The sequence below is a fragment of the Dipodomys merriami genome, unplaced genomic scaffold (assembly GCF_024711535.1).
Source record: "Dipodomys merriami isolate MVZ:Mamm:240054 unplaced genomic scaffold, mDipMer1.0.p SCAF_17, whole genome shotgun sequence".
Classification (NCBI taxonomy): domain Eukaryota; kingdom Metazoa; phylum Chordata; class Mammalia; order Rodentia; family Heteromyidae; genus Dipodomys; species Dipodomys merriami.
In genome coordinates this window covers 10249272-10276271 of record NW_027203048.1, presented here as the reverse complement: position 1 = coordinate 10276271, position 27000 = coordinate 10249272, and the positions used below count along the sequence as shown (strand labels likewise).

General features: G+C 42.8%; 1 protein-coding gene across 1 annotated transcript; it reads right to left on the bottom strand.

Annotated features, from left to right (window-relative positions):
- Positions 1-861: 861 nt before the first annotated feature.
- Gpn1 (GPN-loop GTPase 1) lies at positions 862-19266 on the bottom strand. The gene is made up of 13 exons (XM_070025277.1): positions 19138-19266; positions 18424-18517; positions 15645-15684; positions 14889-14955; positions 14050-14087; positions 10717-10795; positions 10424-10518; positions 9609-9654; positions 8569-8798; positions 7081-7120; positions 6027-6117; positions 3990-4097; positions 862-1546 (listed from the first exon to the last, which is right to left on the bottom strand). Exons 1-13 carry the CDS (start codon positions 19246-19248, stop codon positions 1452-1454), a joined length of 1134 nt encoding a protein of 377 aa, XP_069881378.1. The 5' UTR covers positions 19249-19266; the 3' UTR covers positions 862-1451.
- Between the last annotated feature and the right edge of the window lie 7734 nt (positions 19267-27000).

Genomic DNA, 27000 nt, shown 5'->3' with positions numbered 1-27000 from the left:
AAGGTTCAAAGCCAGACCAGGCTATGCAGCGTTTAAAGCCAGAACTACTCCACAGTAGGAATGTCATTTTTGGAACAGTGTCTCCTGATAGGTATGGCATACTGCAATTGGTATTTCATAGTAAGATATGTGCATTGCTTTGGAAGGCTTGTGTTGGAGAACAGGCATCATAGGATAGAGATCAGGGTACTTGATATATCAAGTCATAGGATCATTGGCACCTGTTCCACCTGGCTTGCAATTATATTATAGGCTTCCAAAAGTTTCAAACTGCTGTGCACAACACCCTAGCTTAGTGCCCTTCACTGTTGCTTGGGTGACACTGACCATATATTCAGAGTAGCCAGGAAAAACCCTTCTAGTCAGGGATGGATGATTGTAAGCCTAACTGAAAGCCATGGCCTTGAACACATCACTAAAGATACTCTGCAACAAATACAGTACAAACAGGCCTGGCTCAGTACCTGATCAGGTGGCAGTAATGGGAAATAACACTTCACTTCCCTACTGAGACAAGTTTGGACATCTTGCTTTAAGGCTCACTGCTGAGCAGCAGTGAATCTATTTGGGATTATACCATTTTCTAATTTGAATTTTTTTGTTTTGTTGGTCATGGGACTTGAACTCTGGACCTGGGTGTTGTCCCTGAGCTCTTCAGATAAAGGCTGGCACTCTACCACTTGAGCAATAGCGCCACTTCAGTCTTTTGGTGGTTAACTGGAGTGAAGAGTCTCACGGACTTTCTTGCCCAGGCTGGCTTTCCACCAGAATCCTCAAATCTCAGCCTCCTGAATAGCTAGGATTACAGGTATGACCCACTGGCGCCTGGCTCAATCTTCTAATTTGAAATAAAAGACAGGCTTCTGACAGAGTTAGAAAAAACTTTATCCAAGTCACAATCTAAGTAAGACTCTTATTACTCAGAAATCATTTTTACCCACTTTCTTTAACAAAGCAGGTGTGTCTTATAATGAGATAATATGCCTAGTGTGAGGCATGCTTCATGCCAGCATTGACTGGCTGCCAAGGGCACCCCACTGCCACTCCAGACGAGCTCATACTGCCCCTCCCTTCCTGCTAAAAGAACAATTGGTGCAGTCAAGGGTCCAGTGCTGCACAAGTAGAGGCTGTGGATCCAGCTGAGACTTGAAGTGGTTATCAGGATGGTGAGTCCATTGCATTCCATTCACAGAAAAGTGTCTGAGTTCAAACGCCAAAACGCAAGTTTAGAATAAGGGGTATCAGTCTCCAAGAATGGTACAGGCTTCCTTGCATAAGTACAAGGAAAAGGCCAGCTCCACCGTGTCTTCTATCCTTCACAACATTTCCCTTAAAAGAGAAATTCTGTAATTCCAAGGAAAACTATTTATTGTAGCTGCAAATCACAGGTCAAAACAGCTTCTTCACATGAAGTTCCGGGGTCTTGGACTTCTAGAAACAAATGAGATCTCCTAAGTCTCCTTTGTGTTATTTCGCTTCCAGTAGTGTGCCTTTGTTTCTTGCATAAAATTCTGAAATGCTGGTTCTTCGTGGCTTTCTTCTGTAACTGCAGGGAAACAAAAAGGAGGTATTTTTTAAACATTTGAAATAAGCCAGGCATCAGGGACTCATGCCTATAATCCTACTTGGAAGGCTGCAATAGTAGCCTGGGAAGAAAAGTTCCGAGACTTCAAACCCCACCTGGGTACAGTGTTATGCCAGTCAGTCATCCCAGATCATGGTATCAGGCCACCTGGACACAAAGTCCATGAGAATCTGTCTCTACAAGAAAATGGAGGGCTGGGAAGGTGGCTCAGTGGTAGAGCGCTTGCCTTGCATGCCTGAGGCCCTGGGTTCGATTCCTCAGCACCACATAAGCAGAAAAAAAAAGCCGGAAGTGGCGCTGTGGCTCAAGTGGTAGAGCACTGCCTTGAGCTGAAGAACTGAGGGACAGCGCCCAGGCCCAGAGTTCAGGCCCATGACCGGACCCCCCCTCAAAAAAATGGAGGGCTAGGAAGGTGGCTCGGTGGTAGAGTACTTGCCTTGCATGTATGAAGCCCTGGGTTCGATTCCTCAGCACCACATAAACAGAAAAAGCCAGAAGTGGTGCTATTGCTCAAGTGGTGGAGCACTCACCTTGAGCTGAAGAGCTGAGGTACAGTGCCCAGGCCAAGTTCAGGCCCCATGACTGACAAAAATAAAGGAAGATTGACACCTTGGCATGTGCCTTTGAACCTATCAATGACAGGACACCTAAAAGTTGGCAGATTTAGCTGGGCATTGGTGGCTCATACCTGTAATCCTAGCTACTCAAGAGGGTGAGATCAGAGGATCGCAGTTCAAAGCCAGCCCAGGCAGGAAAGTCCCTGAGACTCTTATCTCCAATAAACCACCACAAAACCGTAAGTGGCATAATGGCTCAAGTGGTACAGCACTAGCCTTGAGCTGAAGAGCTGAGGGACAGCGTCCAGGCCCAGAGTTCAGGCCCTACGACTGGACCAAAAAAAAAAAAATCATGATGCTAAGTTTAAAAGAAAAGTCAGACGATTAAATACTATCATCCTAATTATAGGACATTCTGGAAAAGGAAAGATTGAAGGCACACAGCCAGTGTGGTGGCACACTCCTGTAATCCCTGTACTCAGGAAGCTAAGCTAAGAGGATCATAAGTTCAAGGCCAGCCTGGGCTACACAGCAAGATCTTGTCTCAAAACCAGAGTGAAGCAACAAGAATATCAAAACATTGTGGAACAGCAGGCAGCCATGGGTGCTAGAAACAAGGTATTGAGGAAGAAACTGAATGTAAGGGGCACTAGACAACTTTTTGGCATGATGTATCTTGACTGTGACAGTAGCTGTGAATGTTTGCTAAAATTCATCAAATGACATACATAAAAGGCGTTAGTTTTACTATTTATAATTTACTTCTCAGTAAATCTTATAAAGTAGTTTGCATAATAGATCCATTTGAGAATAAAGAGAGGGCCAAGACCTACATCTTAGAGCTGCTGCAAGAAATATATCTGAAATCCAGAAAGAGTAGAAATAGTTTTCTATGTTCTTCTGTCTTACTGTTGTATTTGTTTAGGTCTTTACTTATGATCTCCTTATGTATTTTTTTTAAATAGGGTCTCCTATTTCAAGTTAGAGGCTAGCCTCCAACTTACAGTCCTCCTGACTTACATACCCAAGTGCTGAGATAAGAAGAGGGCATCACCACATCTGGTTCTGTTGTGGGGCTTGAACTCTGGGCCTGGGCGCTGTCCCTGTGCTCTTCAGCTCAAGTTGAGCGCTCTACCACTTGAGCAACAGCATCACTTTCAGTTTTCTAGTGGTTTTTATTGGAGATAAGAGTCTCACAGACTTTCCTGCCTGGGCTGGCTTTGAGCCGAGATCCTCAGATGTCAGCCTCCTGAGTAGCTAGGATTATAGGCGTGAGCCACTGGCACTCAGAGATTCTTAGATATTCTTAAACATTGGATGCAGGGCTGGGAAAGTGGCTCGTGGTAGTATGCTTGCCTCGAATGCATGAGGCCCTGGGTTCGATTCCTCAGCACCACATAAGCAGAAAAAGCCAGAAGTGGCGCTGTGGCTCAAGTGGTAGAGTGCTAGCCTTGAGCTGAAGCGCTCAGGGACAATGCCTAGAGATCAGGTCCCATGGCAGGCAAAAAAAAACACCAGTTGCTAGGGAAGATGCTCAGGTAAGGGTGCATGCTTAGCAAACACGAGGCCTTAGCATGACAGGTAAAAACCACAAACCAAATAACAGACATAAACCTGGTTTCTTCAAATTGAGTTCAAACTTCAAGATGAGAAGACGTAAGTCCAACAAAAGGCCTGCAATCAGCTCAGCAGTAACCAATCCACAGAAGGACAGGAACGTTCTAGTGTCGTGCCCTTTACCAGCTACCCTTCTGCTTATTACTACAGCATGGCTGAGGTCTTGCCTCAGTACTGACCACTATCCTAAAGCCCCTCTGTGTTCATGAGCCACTTCAGCCACATCTCACCCCTGTGGTCAATGTCATCAGTATCGCTGTCTGCTTCTTCATCCTCTTCATCCAAGGTTCCTCGAGTCAGGATCAGGTCAGAAGGGCCCAGCACAGGAGACATACTGTCTAGAGTGAAAACCCCCGTATTAGTACAAGTGTGCCTCTAGGAAAGTGACTCTGAGTTAAGTAACTATGATTATCGACCAGCAGCGTGAGATTGCTCACAAGGCCTTACTACTTCTAAATGTTTTACTAAGGCTACTTATTATTTCCTAGTAATTCAGTTCACAATGTTCTTTTGCAAGCCAAACAGTGCAAGGAATCCCACTGAAGAGAATACAAGTAAACCACTTAGAAAAAGATGGAAATGGCGGTGTGGCTCAAGTGGTAGAGTGCTGGCCTTGAGCTGAAGATGAAGAGCTCAGGGACAACGCCTAGAGCTCAAGCCCCACAACCAACAAAAAAAAAAAAAAAAGAGAGAGAGAGATAGAACATGAACACTTGTCTTAGGAATACTGGTGTTGTTTCATCAGCTTACAGCCTGCAAGAGGCTGTGCTTTCTAATTATGAAAGCTAAAGACAGAACAGATTCAGTGAGCTGCTGAGGCAGCTTCCCGGTTGGATTAAAAGTTCAAAAATACAGAATGGGTTGAGCAACTAGCATGTCATTCAAGAAACAGGAAATACAAATGGAAATATTCAAAGGAAAGGAGTGTATATTTGTAATTTAGGTTTGTTGGGGGTTTTTTGGTTTATTTTTGTTGGGCGTGGGGCTTGAACTCTGGGCTTGGGCACTGTCCCTAAGCTCTTCAGCTCAAGGCGAGCACTCTACCACTTGAGCCACAGCACCACTTCCAGTTTTCTAGTGGCTTATTGAAGATAAGAGTCTCACGGACTTTCTGCCCAGGCTGGCTTTGAACCATGATCCTCAGATCTCAGCCTCATGAGTAGCTAGGATTACAGGTGTGAGCCACAGGTGCCTGGCTTGTAATTTAATTTTAAATAACTGAATAATAGTATATATTTAAATGATATATAAAGTCATGTGGTATATAAGAAGAAGATTGAGAAAGACAGAAATGAGGGAAGGGACAGAGAGGGAGAAAAGGAAAAAAATATTTTGGAATTATCAAAAGTTATGACAAGGGCTGGGAAGGTGGCTCAGTGGTAGAGCGCTTGCCTTGCATGCTTGAGAGCCTGGGTTCGATTCCTCAGCACCACATAAGCAAAAAGAAAAAAGCCGGAAGTGGCGCTGTGGCTCAAGTGGTAGAGTGCTAGCCTTGAGCTGAAGAGCTGAGGGACAGCGCCCAGGCCCAGAGTTCAGGCCCCACGACTGGACCAAAAAAAAAAAAAAAGTTATGACAATTCTTTGTATTAACCTCTGACACCAAATCTTCAGTAAATCTAAATTTCAGTCATAAGACTGTAAACTTTTTTTGGGGGGGGGTCCGCTTGTGGGGCCTGAACTCTGGGCCTGGGCGCTGTCCCTCAGCTCTTCAGCTCAAGGCTAGCGCTCTACCACTTGAGCCACTGTGCCATTTCCATCTTTTTCTGAGTGGTTTACCGGAGATAAGAGTCTCATGGACTTTCCTACCTGGGCTGGCTACAAACCATAATCCTAAAATCTGTCTCCTGAGCAGCTAGGATTACAGGTGTGAGCCACTGATGCCTGACTTGAAATGTATCTTGAAAGCGAATGAATATAGTTGTGGAAGGGAGAATGACAGAGAGGGTGAAACTGGTTGGAAAATACTGTAACTGTGTAGATATGTAACAATGAACTCCTCTTCCACATAACTTATATAAGCCAATTTTTTTTAAAGGCTGAAAAAAAACTGTTGTAAGAGATTAAAACTGTCACCAAAAAAAAAAAAAAAATGCCAGAGCAGACATCAAGACATCAAGTATCCTGTCAAACACATGTGCATATACACACTCTTCCATTATCCATTTCTGTCTTGTGATATACAGAAATACTCCTGTTAAGTGGAATAAGCACTCCCTCCATATGTCTCACACCAAGCTTCCTCCCCCAGCCCCAACCACTACCAATACCTTTTCCAGTCCCTGAGTCCAAGGCTACGGAGCCCAGATCCTTCCGCAGGCGCTCCAGCTGTTCTTTCTGCTGTTCACTCTGGGCACTTGCCTGTAAGCACAGAGGAAATGTCCATGAACTTAAAAAAGGAGCCGAGTGTGTTCGTAACCTGTAAAAAGCCCTGGGCTCAACCCCCAGCACAAAGAAACAAAATACACCGAAATAATAAAGGAGCACAAATTAAAGACCAGCCTTCTGAGATGAGTGGAAGAATACACATACTAGAGAATGAGAAGGAATGGCTGATATCAGGACAGGAAATATGAGCAGTATGGGCCAAGACTAGGGAAATCTGCAGGCTGATTCAGCAATCACACCCAAAAACACATCCAAAGAGCTTCAAATAGACCTAAACAAGAAGATCCAACGTAGGCTAAGGGCAGCATACTTAATCAGTTGAGAAATGTCGTGAGCCACCATTTTTTTGTGTGTTTGTGTGTGTGAAGTACTGGGGACTAAACCCAGGACCTCACACTTGCTAGCAAGCACTCTATCATGGAGGCCACACCCTCAGTCCTTTTGTATAAATAATGAGTGGAAAAAATATTTATGTCAGAAAGCTTGAGGAAATTGCCTTTTGTTTTAAAAGACAGGGTCTAGCGACATTGCTCAGGTTGGCCTCCAACTGCTGGGGTCAAGATTTTCTCTCCTATCAGCCTCCAAATGGCTGGCCTGTGCCAGCTCTGGGTGTAGGTTGCTTTTTTTTTTTTTTTTTTTTTTTTTTTTTTTTTTTTTTGTCGGTCGTGGGGCTTGAACTCTGGGCCTGGGCGCTGTCCCTCAGCTCTTCAGCTCAAGGTTAGCGCTCTACCACTTAAGCTACAGCGCCACTTCCGGTTTTCTGGTGGTTTATTGGAGATAGGAGTCTCACGGTCTTTCCTGCCCGGGCTGGCTTTGAACTGCGATCCTCAGATCTCAGCCTCCTGAGTAGCTAGGATTACAGGCGTGAGCCACCGGCGCCCGGCTTAGGTTGCTTTTTTGATGGCCCTAACATATACATACAGCCTCTTTTCTTACCAGTGATTTCTTCAGACGTTCATATTCAGGACGATACTCTCTGGAAAAAGAAACACTTTCTAAATTCATTTCCTGAATAATCCACCATGACTACTCAGATCACTATCATATCTGATGGAACACATTCTAGTCAAAGCCACAGTGCCTCCCTAAACCAACAAGAAAAAAAACAACTCCTGACTACAGGGCTGGAAGGGAAGACACCAGGACTGAGCAGCTCATCGTTCACGTGAGGGGAATACATAAAAAGATAAGCCCCTGGAGCTCAGGAAGCCCTATAATAAGTGATGAATCGGGATACCAAGTAAGGATCCAGAAAACAGTCCTTTCTGAACCTTGGTGACATACACAAAAACCCTTGCCAAGTGAGTCAACATGAAAACAGTATGTCTAAAAACCATGATGGAGCCGGGCACCAGTGGCTCAAGCCTGTAATCCTAGCTACTCAGGAGGCTGACTTCTGAGGATCGTGGTTCAAAGCCAGCCTGGGCAGGAAAGTCTGTGACTCTTATCTCCAATAAACCACTAGAAAACTGGAAGTGGCACTGTCACTCAAGCGGTAGAGCACTCGCCTTGAGCTGAAGAGCGCAGGGACAGTGCCCAAGTCCAGAGTTCAAGCCCTACGACGTACGGGGGGGGGGGGGGGGGGGAACCAAACATGATGGGGCTGGGAATATGGCTCAGTGGTAGAGTGTTTTCCTAGCATGCATGAAGCCCTGGGTTCGGTTCCTCAGTACCACATAAACAGGAAAAGCCAGAAGTGGCGCTGTAACTCAAGTGGCAGAGTGCTATCTTTGAGCAAAAACAGACACTCAGGAATAGTGCCCAGGCCTGGCCCTGAGCTCAAACCCCAAGACTGGCAAAAAAAAAACAAAAACAAAACAAAACAAAACAAAAAACCAGGATGTGGTTGTTAGGGTCCCTCCAAGTATGAAGCCAAAGCAGCATACTGGTCAGGAGCCACTCAGACTATGGCTGAAGTCCATGCCAGGTGAACAGGATTCTAATATTAGCAATGACACAGGTCTAAGGGCCATTTCTCAGGAAATGTATTACTTCATGTCAGTAAGTGGGCTAAGGACTTTACATGTATTTTCTCAAATAACCCTCACACTGAACTTAATGTCAAATTTGCTAATATTTTGTATGAATACAACATGACCCTCTGTCTAGATAGTCTCTAGGTGCTTTTGTCCTACAACGGCAGAAATGAGCAGTTGCCCACAAAGCCCAAAACATTTAGAGTAGTTCATTACAGAATAGATTTGATAATCCCTGCCTCCTATACTTAATGAAGATCTTACACTTTAAAAAAAAATGTGAATTAAAACTTGTTACACTTAAGTGTGATCAGGTCTAGTACCTAAGGACAAGGTAGACAAACTACATACACAATGGTAACCTAATGCTTTGCCTGGCCAAACAGCTACCATTATTAGAATTGTGTCTTCCTGAGAATGTCATCCATAGACTTTTCTTTCACCTCACCTTTCATATTCTTCTGCAGCACTGGTGACTTGCACACACAGCTCATCCAAGCCGGTACCCAGAACGGCAGAGACACCGACCACCCTGAGGGAGCTATAAAATTCATCTAACACTAGACTCATTGAACGAGTCAGGTTACTAACATATGTGGTCTCTTGATTCAAGGCATCTTGGAAAGCTTCAAAGTCCTGCATCCATTCCACTGCAAAGCTGTGATCAATGATGTCGGTCTATACCAGGGAGAAGGCAACTATTTTAGCAACTAGAAACTATATCATAGACCAAACAATGGCAAAGTCATTTTTAAGTTAAATGATGGCAACAGAGAGCATATCAGCCACACGCTTTCTTCCTGTCTCCCCTACTGCATCAAACAATAAAGAAGTTGAAGTTTTCTTATCTTTTCTTTTTTTTTGGGGTCCGGTCATGGGGCCTGAACTCTGGGCCTGGGCGCTGTCCCTCAGCACTTCAGCTCAAGGCTAGCGCTCTACCACTTGAGCCACAGCACCACTTCTGGTTTTTTCTTTTTGCTTATGTGGTGCTGAGGAATCGAACCCAGGGACTCAGGCATGCAAGGCAAGTGCTCTACCACTGAGCCACCTTCCCAGCCCCAAGAAGTTGAATTTTTCTGTTTAATCCATACTCCCACTATATTTATTTTCCTTCCCTATTCATATAATTCTAACCCTTCTTTTCCCCCTCTAGTACTGGTACTAGGGCTGAAACTGAGGGTCTTGCACTCTTGCTCAGGTTTTCCCATCTTGGCTGGTGCTCTACCACTGGAGCCATGCCTCCAGCCCCACAGTCCTGATTCTGAGGGATAAAATGACTCTAGGTAAGAGTCAGTGCAAAGTATTCATTCCAATTCATTGAATCCAGTTCTCTGATGTGCCAACTACTTGATTCAGCAAAACCAGAATCTGCTCTCCAGGACCTAGAGTAGTAATAGTAACTCTTCGCACCCCTTCGGCCCCCACAACATCACACAAGGCCCTGCTGTAAAAAGAACGTTGAAATCACAACAGGTGGCATCCACTTACTTTGTTCATGACTACAATGAAAGGCAGCTTGGTTTTGTACAAGATGCTGAAAATAAAACATGGAGACGGTATTAATAAAATCATGTAAGCTCTTATTTGCCAGGTGTCAATCTGTTGGGACTAAGTAAAGACAGAAGAAACAGCTTTCTGCAGATTCCAAAGTAGTTACCTGTTTTTTTTTTTGGTTTTTTTTTTTGTTTGTTTGTTTTTGGGTCCGGTCATGGGGCCTGAACTCTGGGCCTGGGCGCTGTCCCTCAGCAATTCAGCTCAAGGCTAGCGCTCTACCACTTGAGCCACAGCGCCACTAATGGCTTTTTTCTTTTTGCTTATGTGGTGCTGAGGAATTGAACCCAGGGCCTCATGCATGCAAGGCAAGCACTCTACCACTGAGCCACCTTCCCAGCCCCGCAGTTACCTGTTTTGACATGGCCTTGTCTCCTCTCTCAAGAGGAAAAAAACCAACAAGTGTCTGCCACCAGGCCTACCTTAGATAAAACATTTTGTTCCTCATATTAAAATTTCCCTCTAATTATTGTAAGACATGAAATCACTATTCAGACACTCTTCTGTTAATATTTGGTTTTCTCTCACCAGGAAGCAATTATCAAAATGTCTGTATGCATCTATGCCCTATTTTAGTGACAAGCAAGAGAAGGTCAGAAGAAAAGTGCTGAGAGTGAATGGCAACTATGTGTCTCTTTTCTTCTCTGGCATTGTCCCCCCCCCCAAAAAAAAAAAAAAGAATAAAGAAAATAACAAAAAAGAAGAAAGCCTCCTACCTTGATAGAACATCATGCACCCCAAAAGTCAGTTACCTGCAGGCATACAACATATTGGACATAAAGGTCACTGGGTTGGTGCTTCGTGATGTGTCCATTACATAGATGACCACTGTTGCAAATGAAGAAGCCTAAAACCACAAAATAACGAAAGCCTCAGTGCCCCAAACACTTTCCCCACCTTCCTCAACAGGGGAGAGAAAACCACTGGAGACAGGGTATATAGAGCTTCTCCTCCTCCTTCCCATGTACAATCACACACAATTAACCAGATGCTCACCCAGTATCATCCTCTAGCTACTTTCAGGGACAAGACCTAGAACACTCACCAGGGCTTCGGTGATGATTGTCCCAGAGGCTGACCAGGTGAAGACCTCAATCTGTCCAGGTGTATCAATCAAGACATACCTAAGTCAAGGAAGACCATGAAAGAAGTGTTCCACTTACACAACATTGAAAGACATTTCATCCATATAACTAAATATTTCCAGGCACTGGTGGCTCATGGCTGTAATCACAGCTACTCAAGAGACTGAGATCTGAAGATCACGATTCAAAGCCAGCCTGGGCAGGAATGTCTGTGATACTCTATTCTCCAGTTAACCACCAGAAAGCCAGATGTGAATCTATGGTTTAAGTGGTAGAGCAAAAAAAAGCTCTGGGATAGACCCAGGCTCTGAGTTCATGCTCCAGGACTGGCATAAAAAAGAAAAACAAAATCCTAAATAATTGCTAACCCAAGACTCTGTACACTGTCAAGTCTAATTTCCTGCTATAGCTCTTAAATTTTCTAACATTCTTTCAAATGCTTCATATCCAGTATTCATGCTAATAGGAACAGAAAGTGGAGGTTGGCCGCAAATGATCACAGGGGAAATTACAATCATTACTGAAAGGCATTGTATTGAAAATGAGAAATAGATTCTTCGGAAACCATCAGGTTTCTCAGGGACAAAGAAATGGAAGGGAGAAGGAAAGAGAGAGGGATAGAGGAGTGTGACTTACAGAACACCCAGTACCTTTCTGAAGTGATGAGAATGTTCTAAAATTGACTACAGGGGAAACCAGGCATGGAGACACATGCCTGTAATTCCAGCCATGACAGAGGTCGAGGTAGGAGGACCGTAATCTGAGGCCTGCCCTAGGCAAAACACAAGATCCTACCTGAAATAAGCTAAAGCAAGAAGGGCTAAAGGGCAAGGCTCAATAGTAGAATGTCTACCTAGCAAATAAAATGGCCTGAGTTCAAACCCCAGAACTACCAAAAGAAAGGGGGGTGGAGGGAGAGGGATTGACTAAGGTGACAGTAGTACCATTTTGTGAATGTATTAAAAGCCACAGAAGCTGGGTGCCAGAGACTCACACTTACATTCCTAGCTACTCAGGGGCTAAGATCCAGAGGATCACAGTTCAAAGCCAGTCTGGGTGGAAAAGTCCAAGAGACTTTCTCTTCAATTAATCAACAAAACCAGGCTACAGGTATGATTCAAGAGGCAGAGTGCAAGATGAGCAAGCAAGTCAGCTGAGCAAGCATAAGACCTACATTCAAATCTTAGTAGGAGTCAGGCACTGCTACTAGCTCACATCTATAAGCTTACCTACTCAGAGGCTGAATACTGAGAACGAAGTTCAAAGCCAGCCTAGGCAGACAAATCTTCAAGATACTTATCTACTGCTGGCACCAGTGGCTCATGCCTATGATGCTATCTACTCAGGAGGCTGAGATCTGAGGATTGTGGTTGGAAGCCAGCCTGGCAAGAAAGTCCATGAGACTCATCTCCAATAATGTACTCAGAAAAAGCCAGAAGTGGGGCTGTGGCTCAAGTGGTAGAGCCCTAGCCTTGAACAAAATAAGCTGAGGGGCAGAGCCCAGGCTCAGAATTCAAGCCCCAGGATGAGGGGAAGAGGGGAATGTTTATCCACTTAATCAGTAGAAAACACTAGAACTGGAGGCATGGCTTAGCTACACACAATAAAACTGAGCTTCAAGAAAGTTCAAGGTCCTAAATTCAAACCCTTTATTGGCACACAAAAAAGCCACTGAAGTGTACTCTTGAAATTGGTGAACAGGATCTCAATAAAGATAATTTTTTAAACAAGTAAACTTAAAGACACAGATGTAGGTCAATGGTAGAATAAGTACTTTGCATGAGCTGGGTGCTGGTGGCTCAGGCCTGTAATCCTAGCTACTCAGAAGGCTGAGATCTGAGGATCGAGGTTCAAAGCCAGCCTGGGCAGGAAAGCTCATGAGACTCTAATCTCCACCAGAAAACCGGAAGTGGTGCTGTGGCTCAATTGGTTGAAGCATAGCATCCAGGTCCAGATTTCAAGCCCCACGACCAATGGGGGTGGGAGGGAAAGATGGGGGGGGGGGGTTAGGGGGTGGGGACTGTGCATGGGCTCATAGCATGTGATGCCCTGGGTTCAATCCCCAGCACTACAAAAATAAATGAATGGGCAAACAACAATTAATAGAAATGGGTGAAACTTTTAATAGACATTTCTCCAAATATACACCAATGTCTAATAAGTACATTAAAAAAAAATTCTATCTTGGAAGTGGTGTTGTGGCTCTAAGTGGTAGAGTGCTAGTCTTGAGCAAAAAAAAAAAAAAGGTCAGGGACAACATCCAGGCCCTGAGTTCAAGCCCTATGACCAACAAAAACAAAAACAAAAAGCTATCTCATCAGTCATGAAGGACATACAAACCAAAACCACATTGGCTTCACACCCAATAGGATGTCTATGAGGAAAAGAGAAGAAAAATTTGTCAAAACTGTACAGTAACTGGTGGTGAAGAAACATATTGCTGGTGAGAACCCAAAATGGGACACAGATCTTGGAAGAACTGGAGGAAGGGAAAAGAAGAAATAACTGCTAATGAGTATAGAGGCTTTGGGTGGTACATGAAGAAAATGGTCTGAAATTGGATGACTGTGATAGATGCCCAACAACTATATGAATATATCAAAGTATTAAGTTATAGACTTTAAAGAATGAGGTTTACAGTATGTGAATCATATCTCAATAAAGCTCTTTAGAAACAAATAAAAAACTAATATAATCTCATGTTTGTAACAATTCTTCTATTCTTCCATCTAGCTATGGATATATGCACAGAAACGTGGAATGACAGTTATGGAATAATTAAAATAATGCATCATTTGATTGCTTTATATTGAATATATAGCCTTTTTAAAAAGCAGAAAATTATTTTTCTCTCTTAGAAAAAGGAAACTTATCAAAAATTTAACAATTGTTAAATCTAGGTAATAAAAATGGTATTTTATGTTTTGTTACTTCTTACATCAGAAAATTTTTTTTCTGAATCTTGCACATTATGCTCCTTTCAACAATGGTTAAAAAAAAAATTTAAAGCCAGGCACCAGTGCTCACGCCTGTAATCCTAGCTACTCAGGAGGCTGGGATCTGAGGACTGTGGTTCAAAACCAGCCCAGGCAGCAGCAATGTTCATGTAACTGGGAGTGGGATAATGGTAAATTTAGCTTTATACACATACCATCTCAGTGATGTTATTCTCCCCTTTTTACTTCTAATACCTTCATTTAAATTAACTCCCTTTCAGATCCTACCCAACAACACCACCCAAATCCTTTCAAAAGCCAACAGATGTGTTGACTAAGGAGTAACAAAACACTTACTTAGATGTTTTCTGGGCTTTCTCAATAAATTTCATCACCTAAAAGAAAAGATACCAATTACCATAGTATCTGCTTTGGACACAAAACCACAGGGCCCCCCAGGGAACATGTCTCACAATTGCCATTATGAACAGAATTGATGTTCTTAATCTTAGGACACCAAGTAATGAACTCATCCATGGACAGCTACTCCATAGCAGCACTACAATATCCTGGGGCATAATACAAAACCAAACCTTGACCTATCACAAAGAAATCATATCTCTTAGCACTTTTAGCCAGTATCTTTTGTTTGTCAATTTTCTTAAAGAGCCAGTCCTGTTGTTCCTGAACTACTTGCTTCAATCAATTCTACAGCTTCAGCCTTCTGAGCATCTAGAAGTGCTGGTATGCACTACTTTGAGCAGCTCTGATCTCAGGTTAACAGCCTATCTCATGAAGTTTTCCAAAACAGGGAAACAAGTAACCTGACAACCTAAGAAATGAAAGCCATTTGTTACAAAGTAAAAGCATAAATTCTTACAATTTCTTGCCTGGTAGTGCATCCCAGACTCTTGTTCCCACCATACCATCCTCAGTGTAACAACGTAAGTCAGTAATAAGTCAGAGAAAGAACCCAGGTCTCTTTTTTGTTTTACTGGCTATCACAAACATTAAGTGTGAAGCATCTCATCATATTGATATCCTCTCACAGCCTACTTGTTTGTGGACCAAAATATCTGCTTATTTTCTATATTGCTCTTCAGGTAGGCTGTTCTTCTTTACCATTGTGATCAAGCTAAGGCATGTTAAGAGCCAGGTTTCTACAATCATGTCTATGAATATAAAAAGAGCCATACCTGATCAAATCTGGTAGCAAAGAGATTGAGTGAGGTCACGATGCCACCATTGGGCCCAAGTCCATATCTGGATACTCAATTCAGGATTTAAATTGCACACATTAGATTAAAAAAGGAAAGAAAAGTGACCCAAATTTAATAGGCAGATACATCAGGCACTGACAGAATGCTAGCACTGACTATGAAGATCTATATAACATTTAGCTCTGATCTGTCTTAATCAAGCAACTAGTTGACTAGAATGAATCTTCCTTTCTACATTTACACTACAAGGAGTCTACATATGTCCTATAGCAATGTACTGAACATACTCTCTTGAGTTTCCCAGTCTGAAGATACAGTCAACAATAAAATGTATTCTCCAAGCAAATACCACCTTGCCAGACCTAGCGAGCTACCAGCCTCTCATTTTCTCCACTCTCAAATTACAACTCCCTATAGTCTAGAGGCAAAAATGGTATTACTGATAATCTATAATACCCAGCCTGCATTCTTCTATTCTCAATAAAACCATTTTGTAGCTTTTTTTTTTTCCAGGGCTGAGGAACGAACCCAGAGCCTTGCGCGTGCCGGGCAAGCGCCCTTCCGCTGGCCTAAACCCCCAGCCTCAATAAAACCATTTTAAAGCAAATAATTCTTCTATTTGGATACTGGACAAGAATTAGTAAAAATCAGTCTCTCAAAGTCACAAAATATACACAGAAGCTGTGTATACTCCTTTCTAGGAGTCAATACCAAAGATGGGAAAAAGGATACTGTTTCATGACTTCTTTATACTTCACAGTGTCACGAATATCTAAGAGAGAGAAAAAAATACTAGAATTTACATATAAGACAATATTATGAGAATTTCTACCTTTAAGTTATACCAATAGGTCTCTGTCATTTATCCTTCTCCAAGATAAAAAAATAATGTTTCTCTCTTGGAATCTGAATCATATTCTTCATTTGGGGGTGGAGGTAAGAGTTATTTTTGTGCTGGGATGGGGGTTTGAACTCAGAACCTCAAGATCTCACTGGGCTTTCTGCTCACCTCTGGTGAGCTATGCTCCTTCTTACAGCTTTTTCCTAGTTATTTTGAGATAAGACAGCCTGGGCTATGGGGCTGGGAAGGTGGCTCAATGGTAGAGTGCTTGCCTTGAATGCATGAGGCCCTGGGTTCGATTCCTCAGCACCACATAAACAGAAAAACCCAAAAGTGGCTCTGTGGCTCAAGTGGTAGGATGCTACCTTTGAGCTGAAGAGCTGAGGGACAATGCCCAGGCCCAGAGTTCAAGCCCCATGGCCAACCAAAAAAAAAAAGAAAAAAGACAGCCTAGGTTGGTGTGGAACAATGATCATCAGATCTCAACCTCCTGAATAGCTAGGATTACAGGGGTGAGCCATTCATCCCCAACCTATATTTTTCTAAATTTTTAAGGCTAAGACCATTGAAATTCAATTGGAAAAGAAGTAAAACATGAAGAAAAAGACTAATTTTTTTTCTTTTTTCTTTTGTTGGTCATGGGGCTTGAACTCTGGGCCTGGGCGCTGTCCCTCAGCTCTTCAGCTCAAGGCAAGCACTCTACCTCTTGAGCCACAGCGCTACTTCCAGTTTTCTAGTGGTTTATTGGAGATAACATACTTTCCTGCCTGGGCTGGCTTTGAACCACGATCCTCAGATCTCAGTCTCCTGAGTAGCTAGGACTACAGGCCTGAGCCACTGGTGCCGGCTAATTTTTTTTCTTAGAGGAAATTTTTTCCCACAAATTCTTCCTAAAAGGATCTCTGACTAACTCTTCAAACAAAGCACTCTTCCTTTTATCAGTATGTTTGGGTAAAAGCTTAATAAAATTAACAAGTAAAGTCTGGTGCTGGTGGCTCTCACTTGTAATCCTCGATACTCAGGAGGCTGAAATCTGAGGATCACAGTTCAAAGCCTGCTCCGTGAGACTTCTCTCCAAATAAACCATCAGAAACCAGAAGTGGCACTGTGGCTCAAGTGGTAGAACGCTAGCCTTGAGCTGAAGAGCTGAGGGACAACGCCCAGGCCCAGAGCTCAAGCCCCACAACAAAAAAAAAAAAAAAAAAAAAAAAGGAAAAAAGGGAAAAGACTAACACACAGTGAGAGCCTGGGAATCAGAAAGCCTGGACCCTAGCAGGAATCCTAACAAAGCAACACACCTCCATTCTTTCTGACAGTCAATCTCCTCTAAGTCTTGTGAAAATTGAGAACCTCTCCTCCAAACAATGCATGGGTCCATATTATAAACATTTGCCCATGGAACCTGACAAGTGGAAGTAAACTTCTTACAGATCAATGGGTGAACTATAGTAGAAAAGTCTTTTTTTTTTTTTTTTTTTTTTTAGTTATAAGGTTAATTTAATTCAAGATTTTAAGATTAAAATTAGGGAATCAGAAATACAGTGGTTGAATGACAAGCGGTTGAATGGCAAGTCAGATACCATTGGAGTCAATGACTCAAAATGCAATTTATGACCCAAAATAAATCAGTAGCTAGAATTAGTATAATTGTATTTGTTCAATTACACCTTTTACATCCTGGAAAAAGCCATATATCCCAGAACCCTTTTGACATTATGGCCTCTGTTCATTTGCATGTAGTTCATTGAGGATACATTTATATGATTCACATAGAGGAGCATTTATGATTTCTGATTTGGTGTGAAGGCTAAACCTAGTAAATAGAAAATTTTTTAAAATCAAGGAGACTTGGAGAATTTCTGCCACCGTCAGCTTTAATTTATTTTTATTTTTATTTTTGTTGGTCCTGAACTCAGAGCCTGAGCACTGTCCTAGAGCTTTTGTGCTCAAGGCTAGCACTCTACCACTTACGTCACAGGGCCACTTCCTGCTTTTTTTGTTTATGCAGTTCTGAGGAATCAACCCTAGGGCTTCGTTCATGCTATGCAAGCACTCTACCACTAAGCCACATTCCCAGCCCTCTTTAAACTCTATGAAAAAAACTAAATGAAAAAGTTTAAAACCCTTCAGAGGTGGCTGAAGGGCTTATGGCCTGGTTGATTGTATACTGACTTTCCAACTATTCCAAGTTTCCCAATTATATTCTCTCACACATTAGTGTCAGGAAGAGGAGAGATATAAATGCAAATGGGAAAGATACAGTGAATTTAGGAAACTGGAGGGGCTAGGAATATAGCTCATGTTAGAGTACTCAGTGCTAGCTTGGTCTAGGTCTTGTGTATGATCCTCAGCACTGCACAAAAAAATACATACATACATACATCATAAGTAAATAAATAAAAGGGGGAAAGTAAAGAGAGAGAAAATATGAATAAGAAAAAGCCTGTTTAGGGGCTCACAGAAATCCAAAGGAAGTAGGTTAGAAAACTCTCTCTCTCTCTCTCTCTCTCTCCCTCTTTAGGGGCTCACAGAAATCCAAAGGAAGTAGGTTAGAAAACTCTCTCTCTCTCTCTCTCTCTCTCTCTCTCTCTGAAGGCACCAAAGACTGGTAATCGAGAGGCTTTCTATTCTCTATTAGGCACGTTACAAGTTCTGGGATAGTTAACTCACCAATATTGGCAGGAAAGGGGACTTCATGCACAGCGGGGTCCAGGTTGATGATATAAGGTGTAGAGCCTTGGCTATGCAAGTGTCCTGTAAGCCTCTGTAGAAATATGGGGAGACAGTTGGAGAGTTGGCAAGAGAGTACTTCTAATCCTTTACTGACCATGCCTGAAGGTTCAGCACCACATCCTTCTACGCCTAGGCCCAACACTAGCCTCTCAGCTCACATGCTACCTTGCTTCATCACCCCTCTAACGGTCTCCCCATCTTTGACATTTGCTTTGTGTTTGTACCGGGTTATTATTCGTAGTACTCGACTGTTACACATCAACTCCGTGAAAACCACAATCTTGTCAGTTTCGTTTTCCTGTTTTTCGGGTGCTTAGAACACGGTTGGGGCGCAAGAGATACTTCCTTGGTCCCTCGATCTTCGGCGAAAAGCTGTGCTCCACTCCGCAGCCCGGGTTAGGGGAAGCTGGCAACTTCATCAGCAAGACGCGGTGAAGTAGGTCACGCAGGCAGGCGCCGAGGGAGTGCGGAGGGCAGCCCTCCCGGCCGGGGCGGGGTCTCGGGTTTCCCGAGGAAGGAACCCGAGCTGATGGCAAGACCAGAAAGCCCCGAGCCTGGACCCCAACTCTGCACACCCCTCCCTCCGTGACCCCGGGCCCTCCGCCCGGCGCGGGCAACCTGTCACGCGTCCCCATCACGCCTTCGCCTCACCTGTACAAAGGTGGTTTTCCCAGATCCCGCCATTCCCAACACCAACAGACAAATAGGGGACCGAAGACCCCCGGAAGCCTGCGGCTCCGCCGGAGTCGCGGGCGCCGCCATCTTCCCACCAGCCCGGCCCACAGAACCACAGAGGTGCCCGCCGCGCGCCTAGAGAGACGTCCCCGCGTTCGGGGCTGTGATTGGCCCTAAATCAGAAATCGCCACCAAGGAACTCTCGCGAGAGCGGCCCCTAAAAAGCATTGTTAGCCGAGCACTGTAGGCAGCCGGGTGTATAATGAACTTTCCGCTTTCTTCACTTTCCTCTTTCCGCCACATCCCCGTGTCCTGTTTGTACTGGCGTGTGAGTAGCACATTCACACACTGAAAACAACATTCGTACCAAATGAACTTTGCGTCCCACACATCCCAGGAGATGCAAACCCTTAGGGAGAAAAAAATCACAAAGTAGTCAATGGACCTTCACTGTGAGTTCCCGACCCCCTCCTGGCTGCCCTAAATTAGTTACCATATTGGGTTGGAGATATATATATATATATAGTTTGGGCTGTCCCTTTCAGAGTCAAGGCTTGAAAAACCTTAAAGGTGATTTCATATTTAATGATACTTTTAAATCTTCATCCTCAGGTAAGTAGAAAATTGTCTAGCTAAGATGTCAATTCACTTTTTTGCCGTCTGTGTAATGAAAAAAAGTTAAACGGTGATGATGATATAGAAAATGAGTGTTATAAAAATTAGGCTAAGACTTGAATAATAAAAATGAAACTGACACAGGAAATGGCAACAATGAATGCCAAGGTTCCAAAATGGGAAAAGCCAGTTGGCTTTTTAAAGGCCCATTTTATACATGCCCCCTTTTAAAAAAATTCTTAAGAGTTGCAGAATATTGCATTCCAGATAGAACTATTAAAAAAAAGGGGGGGGGCTGGGAAGGTGGCTCAGTGGTAGAGTGCTTGCCTTGCATGCATGAGGCCCTGAGTTCGATTCCCTAGCACCACATAAGTAAAAAAAGAAAAAAAAAAGCCGGAAGTGGCACTGTGGCTCAAGTGGAGAGCGCTAGCCTTGAGCTGAAGAGTTGAGGGACAGCGCCCAGGCCCAGAGTTCAGGCCCCATGACCGGACCCAAAAAAAAAAAAAAAAAAAAAAAACCCTCAAGTGACCTTGAACAAAAATGTTAGTACAGGCAAAAAGGTAGAAGGAAGAGAAAATACACAAAGAACCCAAAATCTTTATATGTTACCTTTGTAATTGAATTTTAGGATAAAATTATTTGGTCTTCTCAGATACAAGAGTAACGAGTGGATGTGGGGGAGGGAGACTTCACTGTTGAGGTCTTCTTGGAATCCCAATGATAATGAATGTTTCATAAGATATGGGTCCAGAATGAGAGAGCACAACAGATAAAGTAGTCACCATGTTAATAAAGAATTAGGTAGGTTTACTGGACACAGCCAGTATCACCCAGAGCTTCTTACCTTTGAGGTAAATTGTCTTGCAGGGGACAGAAAAAAAAAAAAAAACCCTTGGCAGCTTCAGTCACACAGACCCAATGATTGTTCTTCCAGGCTTGAACTCAGCTGCTTTTGGAGCTGGGAGCAATCCCATTCCCAATACCCTTTTGTGTGCATATAAAAAGGAAATCTTTGTTCTGTCATCCTCAAGGTCATTCCTTACTGGAGTGCTCCCCTTGGAGATTCAGGGAAGTACTTCTGGAGTGGCTTGGAGGCATTATGGCTTCTCAGAGATTGGGCACATTTTGGATAGGTTCAGCCTCTGATCTAAGTTCATGTCCTAGATGTTTGATCTGAGTCTAAGGAGTATGGGTGTCTAGTGTGTCAATTTCTGAAGTTTACTCCTAGTAGAGGAAATCGATTGTTTAAATAGTTACTAAAATAGTAAATAATAATAATATACTAGTAGTAAATCAACTTGTTGGAACAAAATATTCAAATATTCAGAGCAAATCAGGCATTGTTGTGCAGAGAAATGTCTAATTTCTGTACAGCAAGAGCAATCACATAATCCCCTACCACTACAGAAATAAGGTAAGGATATGGATATAAGAACTAGTGGGGAAAAACAAGCCACAAACTGAACAGGAATTGGGAGACTAACTTACCAGGATTGAAGGAAGATATCTACCTGCTTCTGGTAAAGATCTCCTTGACTCTGTTGGCTTGACTCACCCAAAGATGTTACCAGATTATTCAAGTTAACAGATCTAGGGGCCAAAAAGTACTTGGGTCTCATTGGTGAAAGAATTCAAGGTGAGACACAGATAAAAGTTAAGCAGGAATAGTTATATCAATATAAAGCAAAATGAAAGCAGAGCAAAAGTATAGTCCTTGATGGGAGAGATGGCAGGCTCAAAAAGAAGTGCTGCTGCACTGGAGGTCCTAAGACCTCAAATTATTTTTGTTGGTCATGGGGCTTGAACTCAGGGCCTGGGTGCTGTCCCTAAACTCTTTTGCCCAAGGCAAGCACTCTACCACTTTGAGCCAAAGCTCCACTTGGAGATAAGGGTCTCACACATTTTCCCACCCAGACTGGCTTTGAACTGTAATCCTCAGATCTCAGTAACTATGATTACAGGTGTGAGCCACCAGTGGCTGGCAAGACCTCAACTTTTTATTGAGGTCTGTAGACATGGAGTGGTCAGTGTAGGGAAATGTGGTTAACTCCTGGATATACTGAGTTATAAGCCATCAACTCCTACAGGTCAGGTAAGGAAAGTGTTGGCCAGGGCTCTCATTTTCCCAAGATTGTGGGGACTGTGGATTAGATGGAAAGAAAAATTATTTCTCTGTACATTATGTATACTTCATGGCATTTCGTGGGTTTTCTAAAGAACCATCTTTTTGTCCTGTTTATTTTCCTCTTCTCTTTGAGTAAATACTAGCCTTCTATATGTTTGTCTATTTTGTGGCATAGTCCATATAAAAATTAACTTTAGTATGGTAAAAATTGAAAGACCCCCTCCCCAACCAACCAGGCCCTGAGCCTCTTTGTAGGGGAACAGAGTTTTGTATCTAACCAAGCTATTTCTGGCTTCTGTAACATGCTTTGCTAAGAAAATTATATTACCCCCACACTCCCCCTTTGATAACTAACCTTACCAGTTAATCAATAAGTCCACACCCTACTAACTAATCCCACCCCGCAGTCAGCCCCCTGGTGTGAGCGAACGACAGGTGCTGACTGGGACAAAGGTCACTTCCTCATACCAAGGGCCGGAGACACACAACTCGGCACGTACACCGAGGGACCCCCTCGAACAGTGATTGACCAAAACATGTGATTTGTTTTAAAAGGATTGGCTGCCTGCGTGCAGACCAGGTTGTAACACTTTAAATTTACTGGCTGAAAAAGCTCGGGCACTTCTGTAACGGACAGAGGGGTCCCATAAAAGGACCATCCCCGGGACTGCTCAGGGCTCCCAGCCACTGACCCGAACCTTGCGGATCTCGAGGTCACGTGCACCTGGGAACCTGGGCATGCCCAAATAAAATCCTCTTGCCTTTGCATCTGGTGTTGTCTGACTGGTGCTTGGGGCAGAGAGGTCCTGATTTGGGGGACACCCGAAGTCGGCGGTCTTTCAAAATGCTATCTTTTCAAATTCTGAAAAGCTATTCTCACCCTGTACTTGAGGCAAGATAGCTAGGATTAGATGACAAGGAAATAAATACATTTTTTTCAAAAAAACTAAGTCAAGTTCAGGAGGTGAGAAAACCAGGAAACAAGACTGAAAAATAACTAGAACAATAACTAGAAAAATAACTAGAACAATAAGAATATATAGGCCTTCATTCTTCCTATTTCCTCTCTTTACTTTTAGATGCTAAAAAAGATATACTGCTCTTGGAGTAGTTAGGTCCAGAAATAGGTGTATTGAAACCTGAGCAGAATACTGCCAAAATGTTTTGAAACAAATGAAGAAATGGTATATCCATGCTACATTTTCATTCCTAATTGTGCACTTAAAGCCCTGTCAGGAGATTAGCAATGTCAGGGAGAAAAAATTAAGATGCTATGTTAATTTCTGGTGAGGAATAATGGAGAAGGATTAGTAACAATAAAATGACCCTAGATTAGAATGATATATCCAGTTATTTTTAGGCTGTGACCTCTTACTTGATTCTTTTCTGACACTATAGAGGGTTAAAAATGGCTGAAGATAGTGGTGAATTTGAAATAAGTCCCAAATACAGTTGTCTTCGTAGTTTTCAAATCATTTATTTATTTATTTAATGAGACAAGGTCCTGCTATGTAACCCAGGCTGGATTTGACTTCATGATCCTTCTGCCTCAGCTAGGATTATAGGCATGTTCTAAAGAAGCACTACAACCCAGTGGTTCTTTAGTCTTGAAACCTGCTGGGTAGTATGAATAATTTGAGGATTTGAGGAAATGGCTATAGGAACTCTGTCCTGTCCCTTGTACAACATTCTTCATTTTCCTAAGGCAGAGATCAGCAGGATTCAATATAGACTGTGCTAATCACACTTTTCAGGTTTTAAGCCTTTAAATAACTCACTAGAATAACATAAACTAAGTTTGAGCATATTAGTGCCTGTAGGGTGAAGAACGCAAAAAACATATATATATATATACATATATATATGTATATATATATATATGACAGCACCTAACAGCCATTTTTGCTTCTGTATGAATTGCTTTGTACTGGATGATTGTATGGTTTTTGTATGATTTTAACTGTGACTGGTTTTAGTTACTTAGTAGTGGAATGTCAGCCTGGGAGCCTAGAGTTGCTTAGTAAAAGACTTCAAAGGGTTTACAGCCCTGACCAAGTGGGCAAAGTCCTCAGAATTATCCCCACAGCTGCAATGCCCCTCCTGGAGGCCGAGGCAGTAAGGCCCTAGGGAAGAAATATAATGTTTTAAGAAACCTAAGCAACTCCATTTTTGTTTAACACTTTATCTCAGTTCTGCGACTTGACTCGTGATCCATTTTAGCCCCAATGCTAGGAATTTATGACAAAAAGCCATGCACAATTCTTGGAGCCATAGATGGCATTTGCTTAAGGCAGGTGTTAGCCCCCAAGTGGTGTTGCCCCCCCACCCACCTAGGACTAAGAGTTGTTAACCAACCCATTCTTCAGAGCCCGGGGCAAGACATGCCATGCATTCTGTTCGTCCGGGTGTGACTGGTAACCTTGGGTGTGACTGGTAACCTTGGGTGTGACTGGTAACCTTGGTCAAGCTATGGACCAAAGACATTTTTCTGTAAAGGTCAACCAATCATGTAATTTCTTATGTAAAAGTTCCTTAAAGTTGTTTGTTCAATACTATAAAAACTGCGCTGATCCTATGCTCTGGGCCTCTTAGCGTCACCAGTTACCATGTGCGCGGAGGACCAAGCTCGAGCTTGCAATAAACCGGCTCTTTGTTGCTTACATTGATCGTGGTCTCTGGTGGTCTTCTGGGGGTCCCCGAATTTCGGTATAACATAGGGTTGTTAAATAATTGAATCTTCATGCATTGGTTTTAGTGTAAATTGATACTGTTTTGAAAATGATTGGACAATATATAGTAAACATAAAAATATACCTAAAGACAACTGGGCACTGGTGGCTCACGCCTGTAATCCTAGCTACTGAGGAGGCTGAGATCTGAGGATCATGGTTCAAAGTCAGCCTGGGCAGGAAAGTCCGTGAGACTCTCATCTCTAATTAACCACCAGAAAACCGGAAGTGGCATGGTAGTTCAAGTGGTAGAGTGCTTGCCTTGAGGTGAAGAGCTTAGGGACAGTGCCCAGGCCTAGAGTTCAAGCCCCACAACGGAGACTGAGCAGCCCCATCCATAAAGTAGGTGCTGAGAGAGATATATAAGAATGACTGTTGCAGCCAGGCACAAGTGGCTTATGCCTGTAATCCTAGCTACTCAGGAGGCTGAGATCTGAGGATCACAGTTCAAAGCCAGCCCAAGTAGGAAAGAGTGTGAGACTCTTTTTTTTTTTTTTTTTTTGTCGGTCGTGGGGCTTGAACTCTGGGCCTGGGCGTTGTCCCTCAGCTCTTCAGCTCAAGGCGAGCGCTTTACCACTTGAGCTACAGCGCCACTTCCGGTTTTCTGGTGGTTTATTGGAGATAGGAGTCTCACGGTCTTTCTTGCCCGGGCTGGCTTTGAACCGCGATCCTCAGATCTCAGCCTCCTGAGTAGCTAGGATTACAGGCGTGAGCCACCAGCGCCCGGCGAGTGTGAGACTCTTATCTCCAATTAACCACCAGAAAACTGGATATGGTGCTGTGGTTCAAAGTGGTAGAGTGCTCGCCTTAAGCTGAAGAACTCAGGGACAGTGCCCAGGCCCTGAGTTCAAGCTACACGATCAAAAAAAGAAAAGATTGACTACTGCAATATAGTTTGCAGTAGAGAAACACTGTATGTATCAGTATTACCTGTCCATCAAAATATTCTATCATCTTCCTAAATTCTAGACTTGTAGGACAAATAGCTAGACTCTGTTTCCTACTTTTTGCTTCCTCTATGTTGTGAAAAGGTGTCCAGGTAACTTGTCTCTCATAGAATGCAAATAGAAATGATGTGCCACTTCCACGCTAGCATTTTAAGACATTGAGTATAGCCTATGCTTTCTTTACCCTTCTATCAGCTAGATGCAGATGATGATAGGGGCCTACAGGATGGGAAAGAACAAAATGGAAGATAGTTGGCTCCCTGAATTATCCCACAAATGTCAGACACTTACTGACCTGGGACCTGGGACTGAGGAATTGTCTTTTTGTGTACACTGGTCCTGGAGCTTGAATGTGGGGCCTGGATGATATTGATGTACTTTTTTGTTCAAGGCTAGTGCTCTACCACTTGAATCACATGTGGCTCCACTTCCAGCTTGGATTTTTTTTTTTTTTTTTTTTTTAGTTTATTGGAGATAAAAGTTTCATGGACTTTCTTGCCTGAGCTGGTTTTGAACCATGATCTCAGATATCATCCTCCTGAGTAGCTAGGATTACAGGTGTGAGCTTGTGGTACCTTTCTCTTTCTTTCTTTTTTCTTTTCCTTTCTTTCTTTCTTTCTTTCTTTCTTTCTTTCTTTCTTTCTTTCTTTCTTTCTTTCTTTCTTTCTTTCTTTCTTCCTTCCTTCCTTTCCTTCCTTCCTTTCTTTTTTTCTTCCTTCCTTCCTTCCTTCCTTCCATCCTTTCTTTCCTTCCTTTCTTTTCTTTCTCTTTCTCACTTTCTCTTCCTTCCTTCCTTTCTTTCTTTCTTCCTTTCTTTTGGTTGTTGTTGCCAGTATTTTGGCTTGAACTCTGGGCTCATGCTCTCATTTGACGTTTTCACTCATACTGGCACTCTACACTTGAGGAAGACCTCCTCTTCTGGATTTTTGCTGGTTAATTGGAGATAAAGAGTCTCAGATTTGTCCTCCCAGACTAGTCCTAAACCGTGATTCTCAGATCTCAGCCTCCTGAATAACTAGGATTATAGGCATGAGCCATCAGTGCCTGGCTGAAAAATGTCTATTTTTGAGATATTATACATCCATGGGTTTTTTTAAAGCCTACTCTAATATATAATCCTATCCATCCAGAAAGAATGGAATACTGTACCAGCTTTAAACTTAATGAGGGCTTTTCAATATCATTATGAATAAATCTCAAAGATACTACTTGAGAAAGCAAGTTACAGAGTATACCAAATATACCATTTATATAAGGTGTACAAATCATGCTTTATAGTGTTTATATAAATATGTATATATATATATATACATGTGTGTATACATATATACATAAAAACACTATACAATCACAGGAATAATAAACACTGATTATTCTGAATTTAGTTAATGTTTTGGGGTCCAGGGGACTATTCTTTTTGCAT

Excerpts from the sequence above, each read along its gene's own strand:
- Gpn1 (XM_070025277.1), bottom strand. The coding sequence starts at position 19,248 with ATGGCGGCGCCCGCGACTCCGGCGGAGCCGCAGGCTTCCGGGGGTCTT. Across the intron at positions 18,518-19,137 it reads GGAAAACCACCTTTGTACAG|AGGCTTACAGGACACTTGCA; the intron begins GTGAGGCGAAGG and ends ATATTTCTACAG. Across the intron at positions 14,088-14,888 it reads TTGCTACCAGATTTGATCAG|GTGATGAAATTTATTGAGAA; the intron begins GTATGGCTCTTT and ends CTTTTCTTTTAG.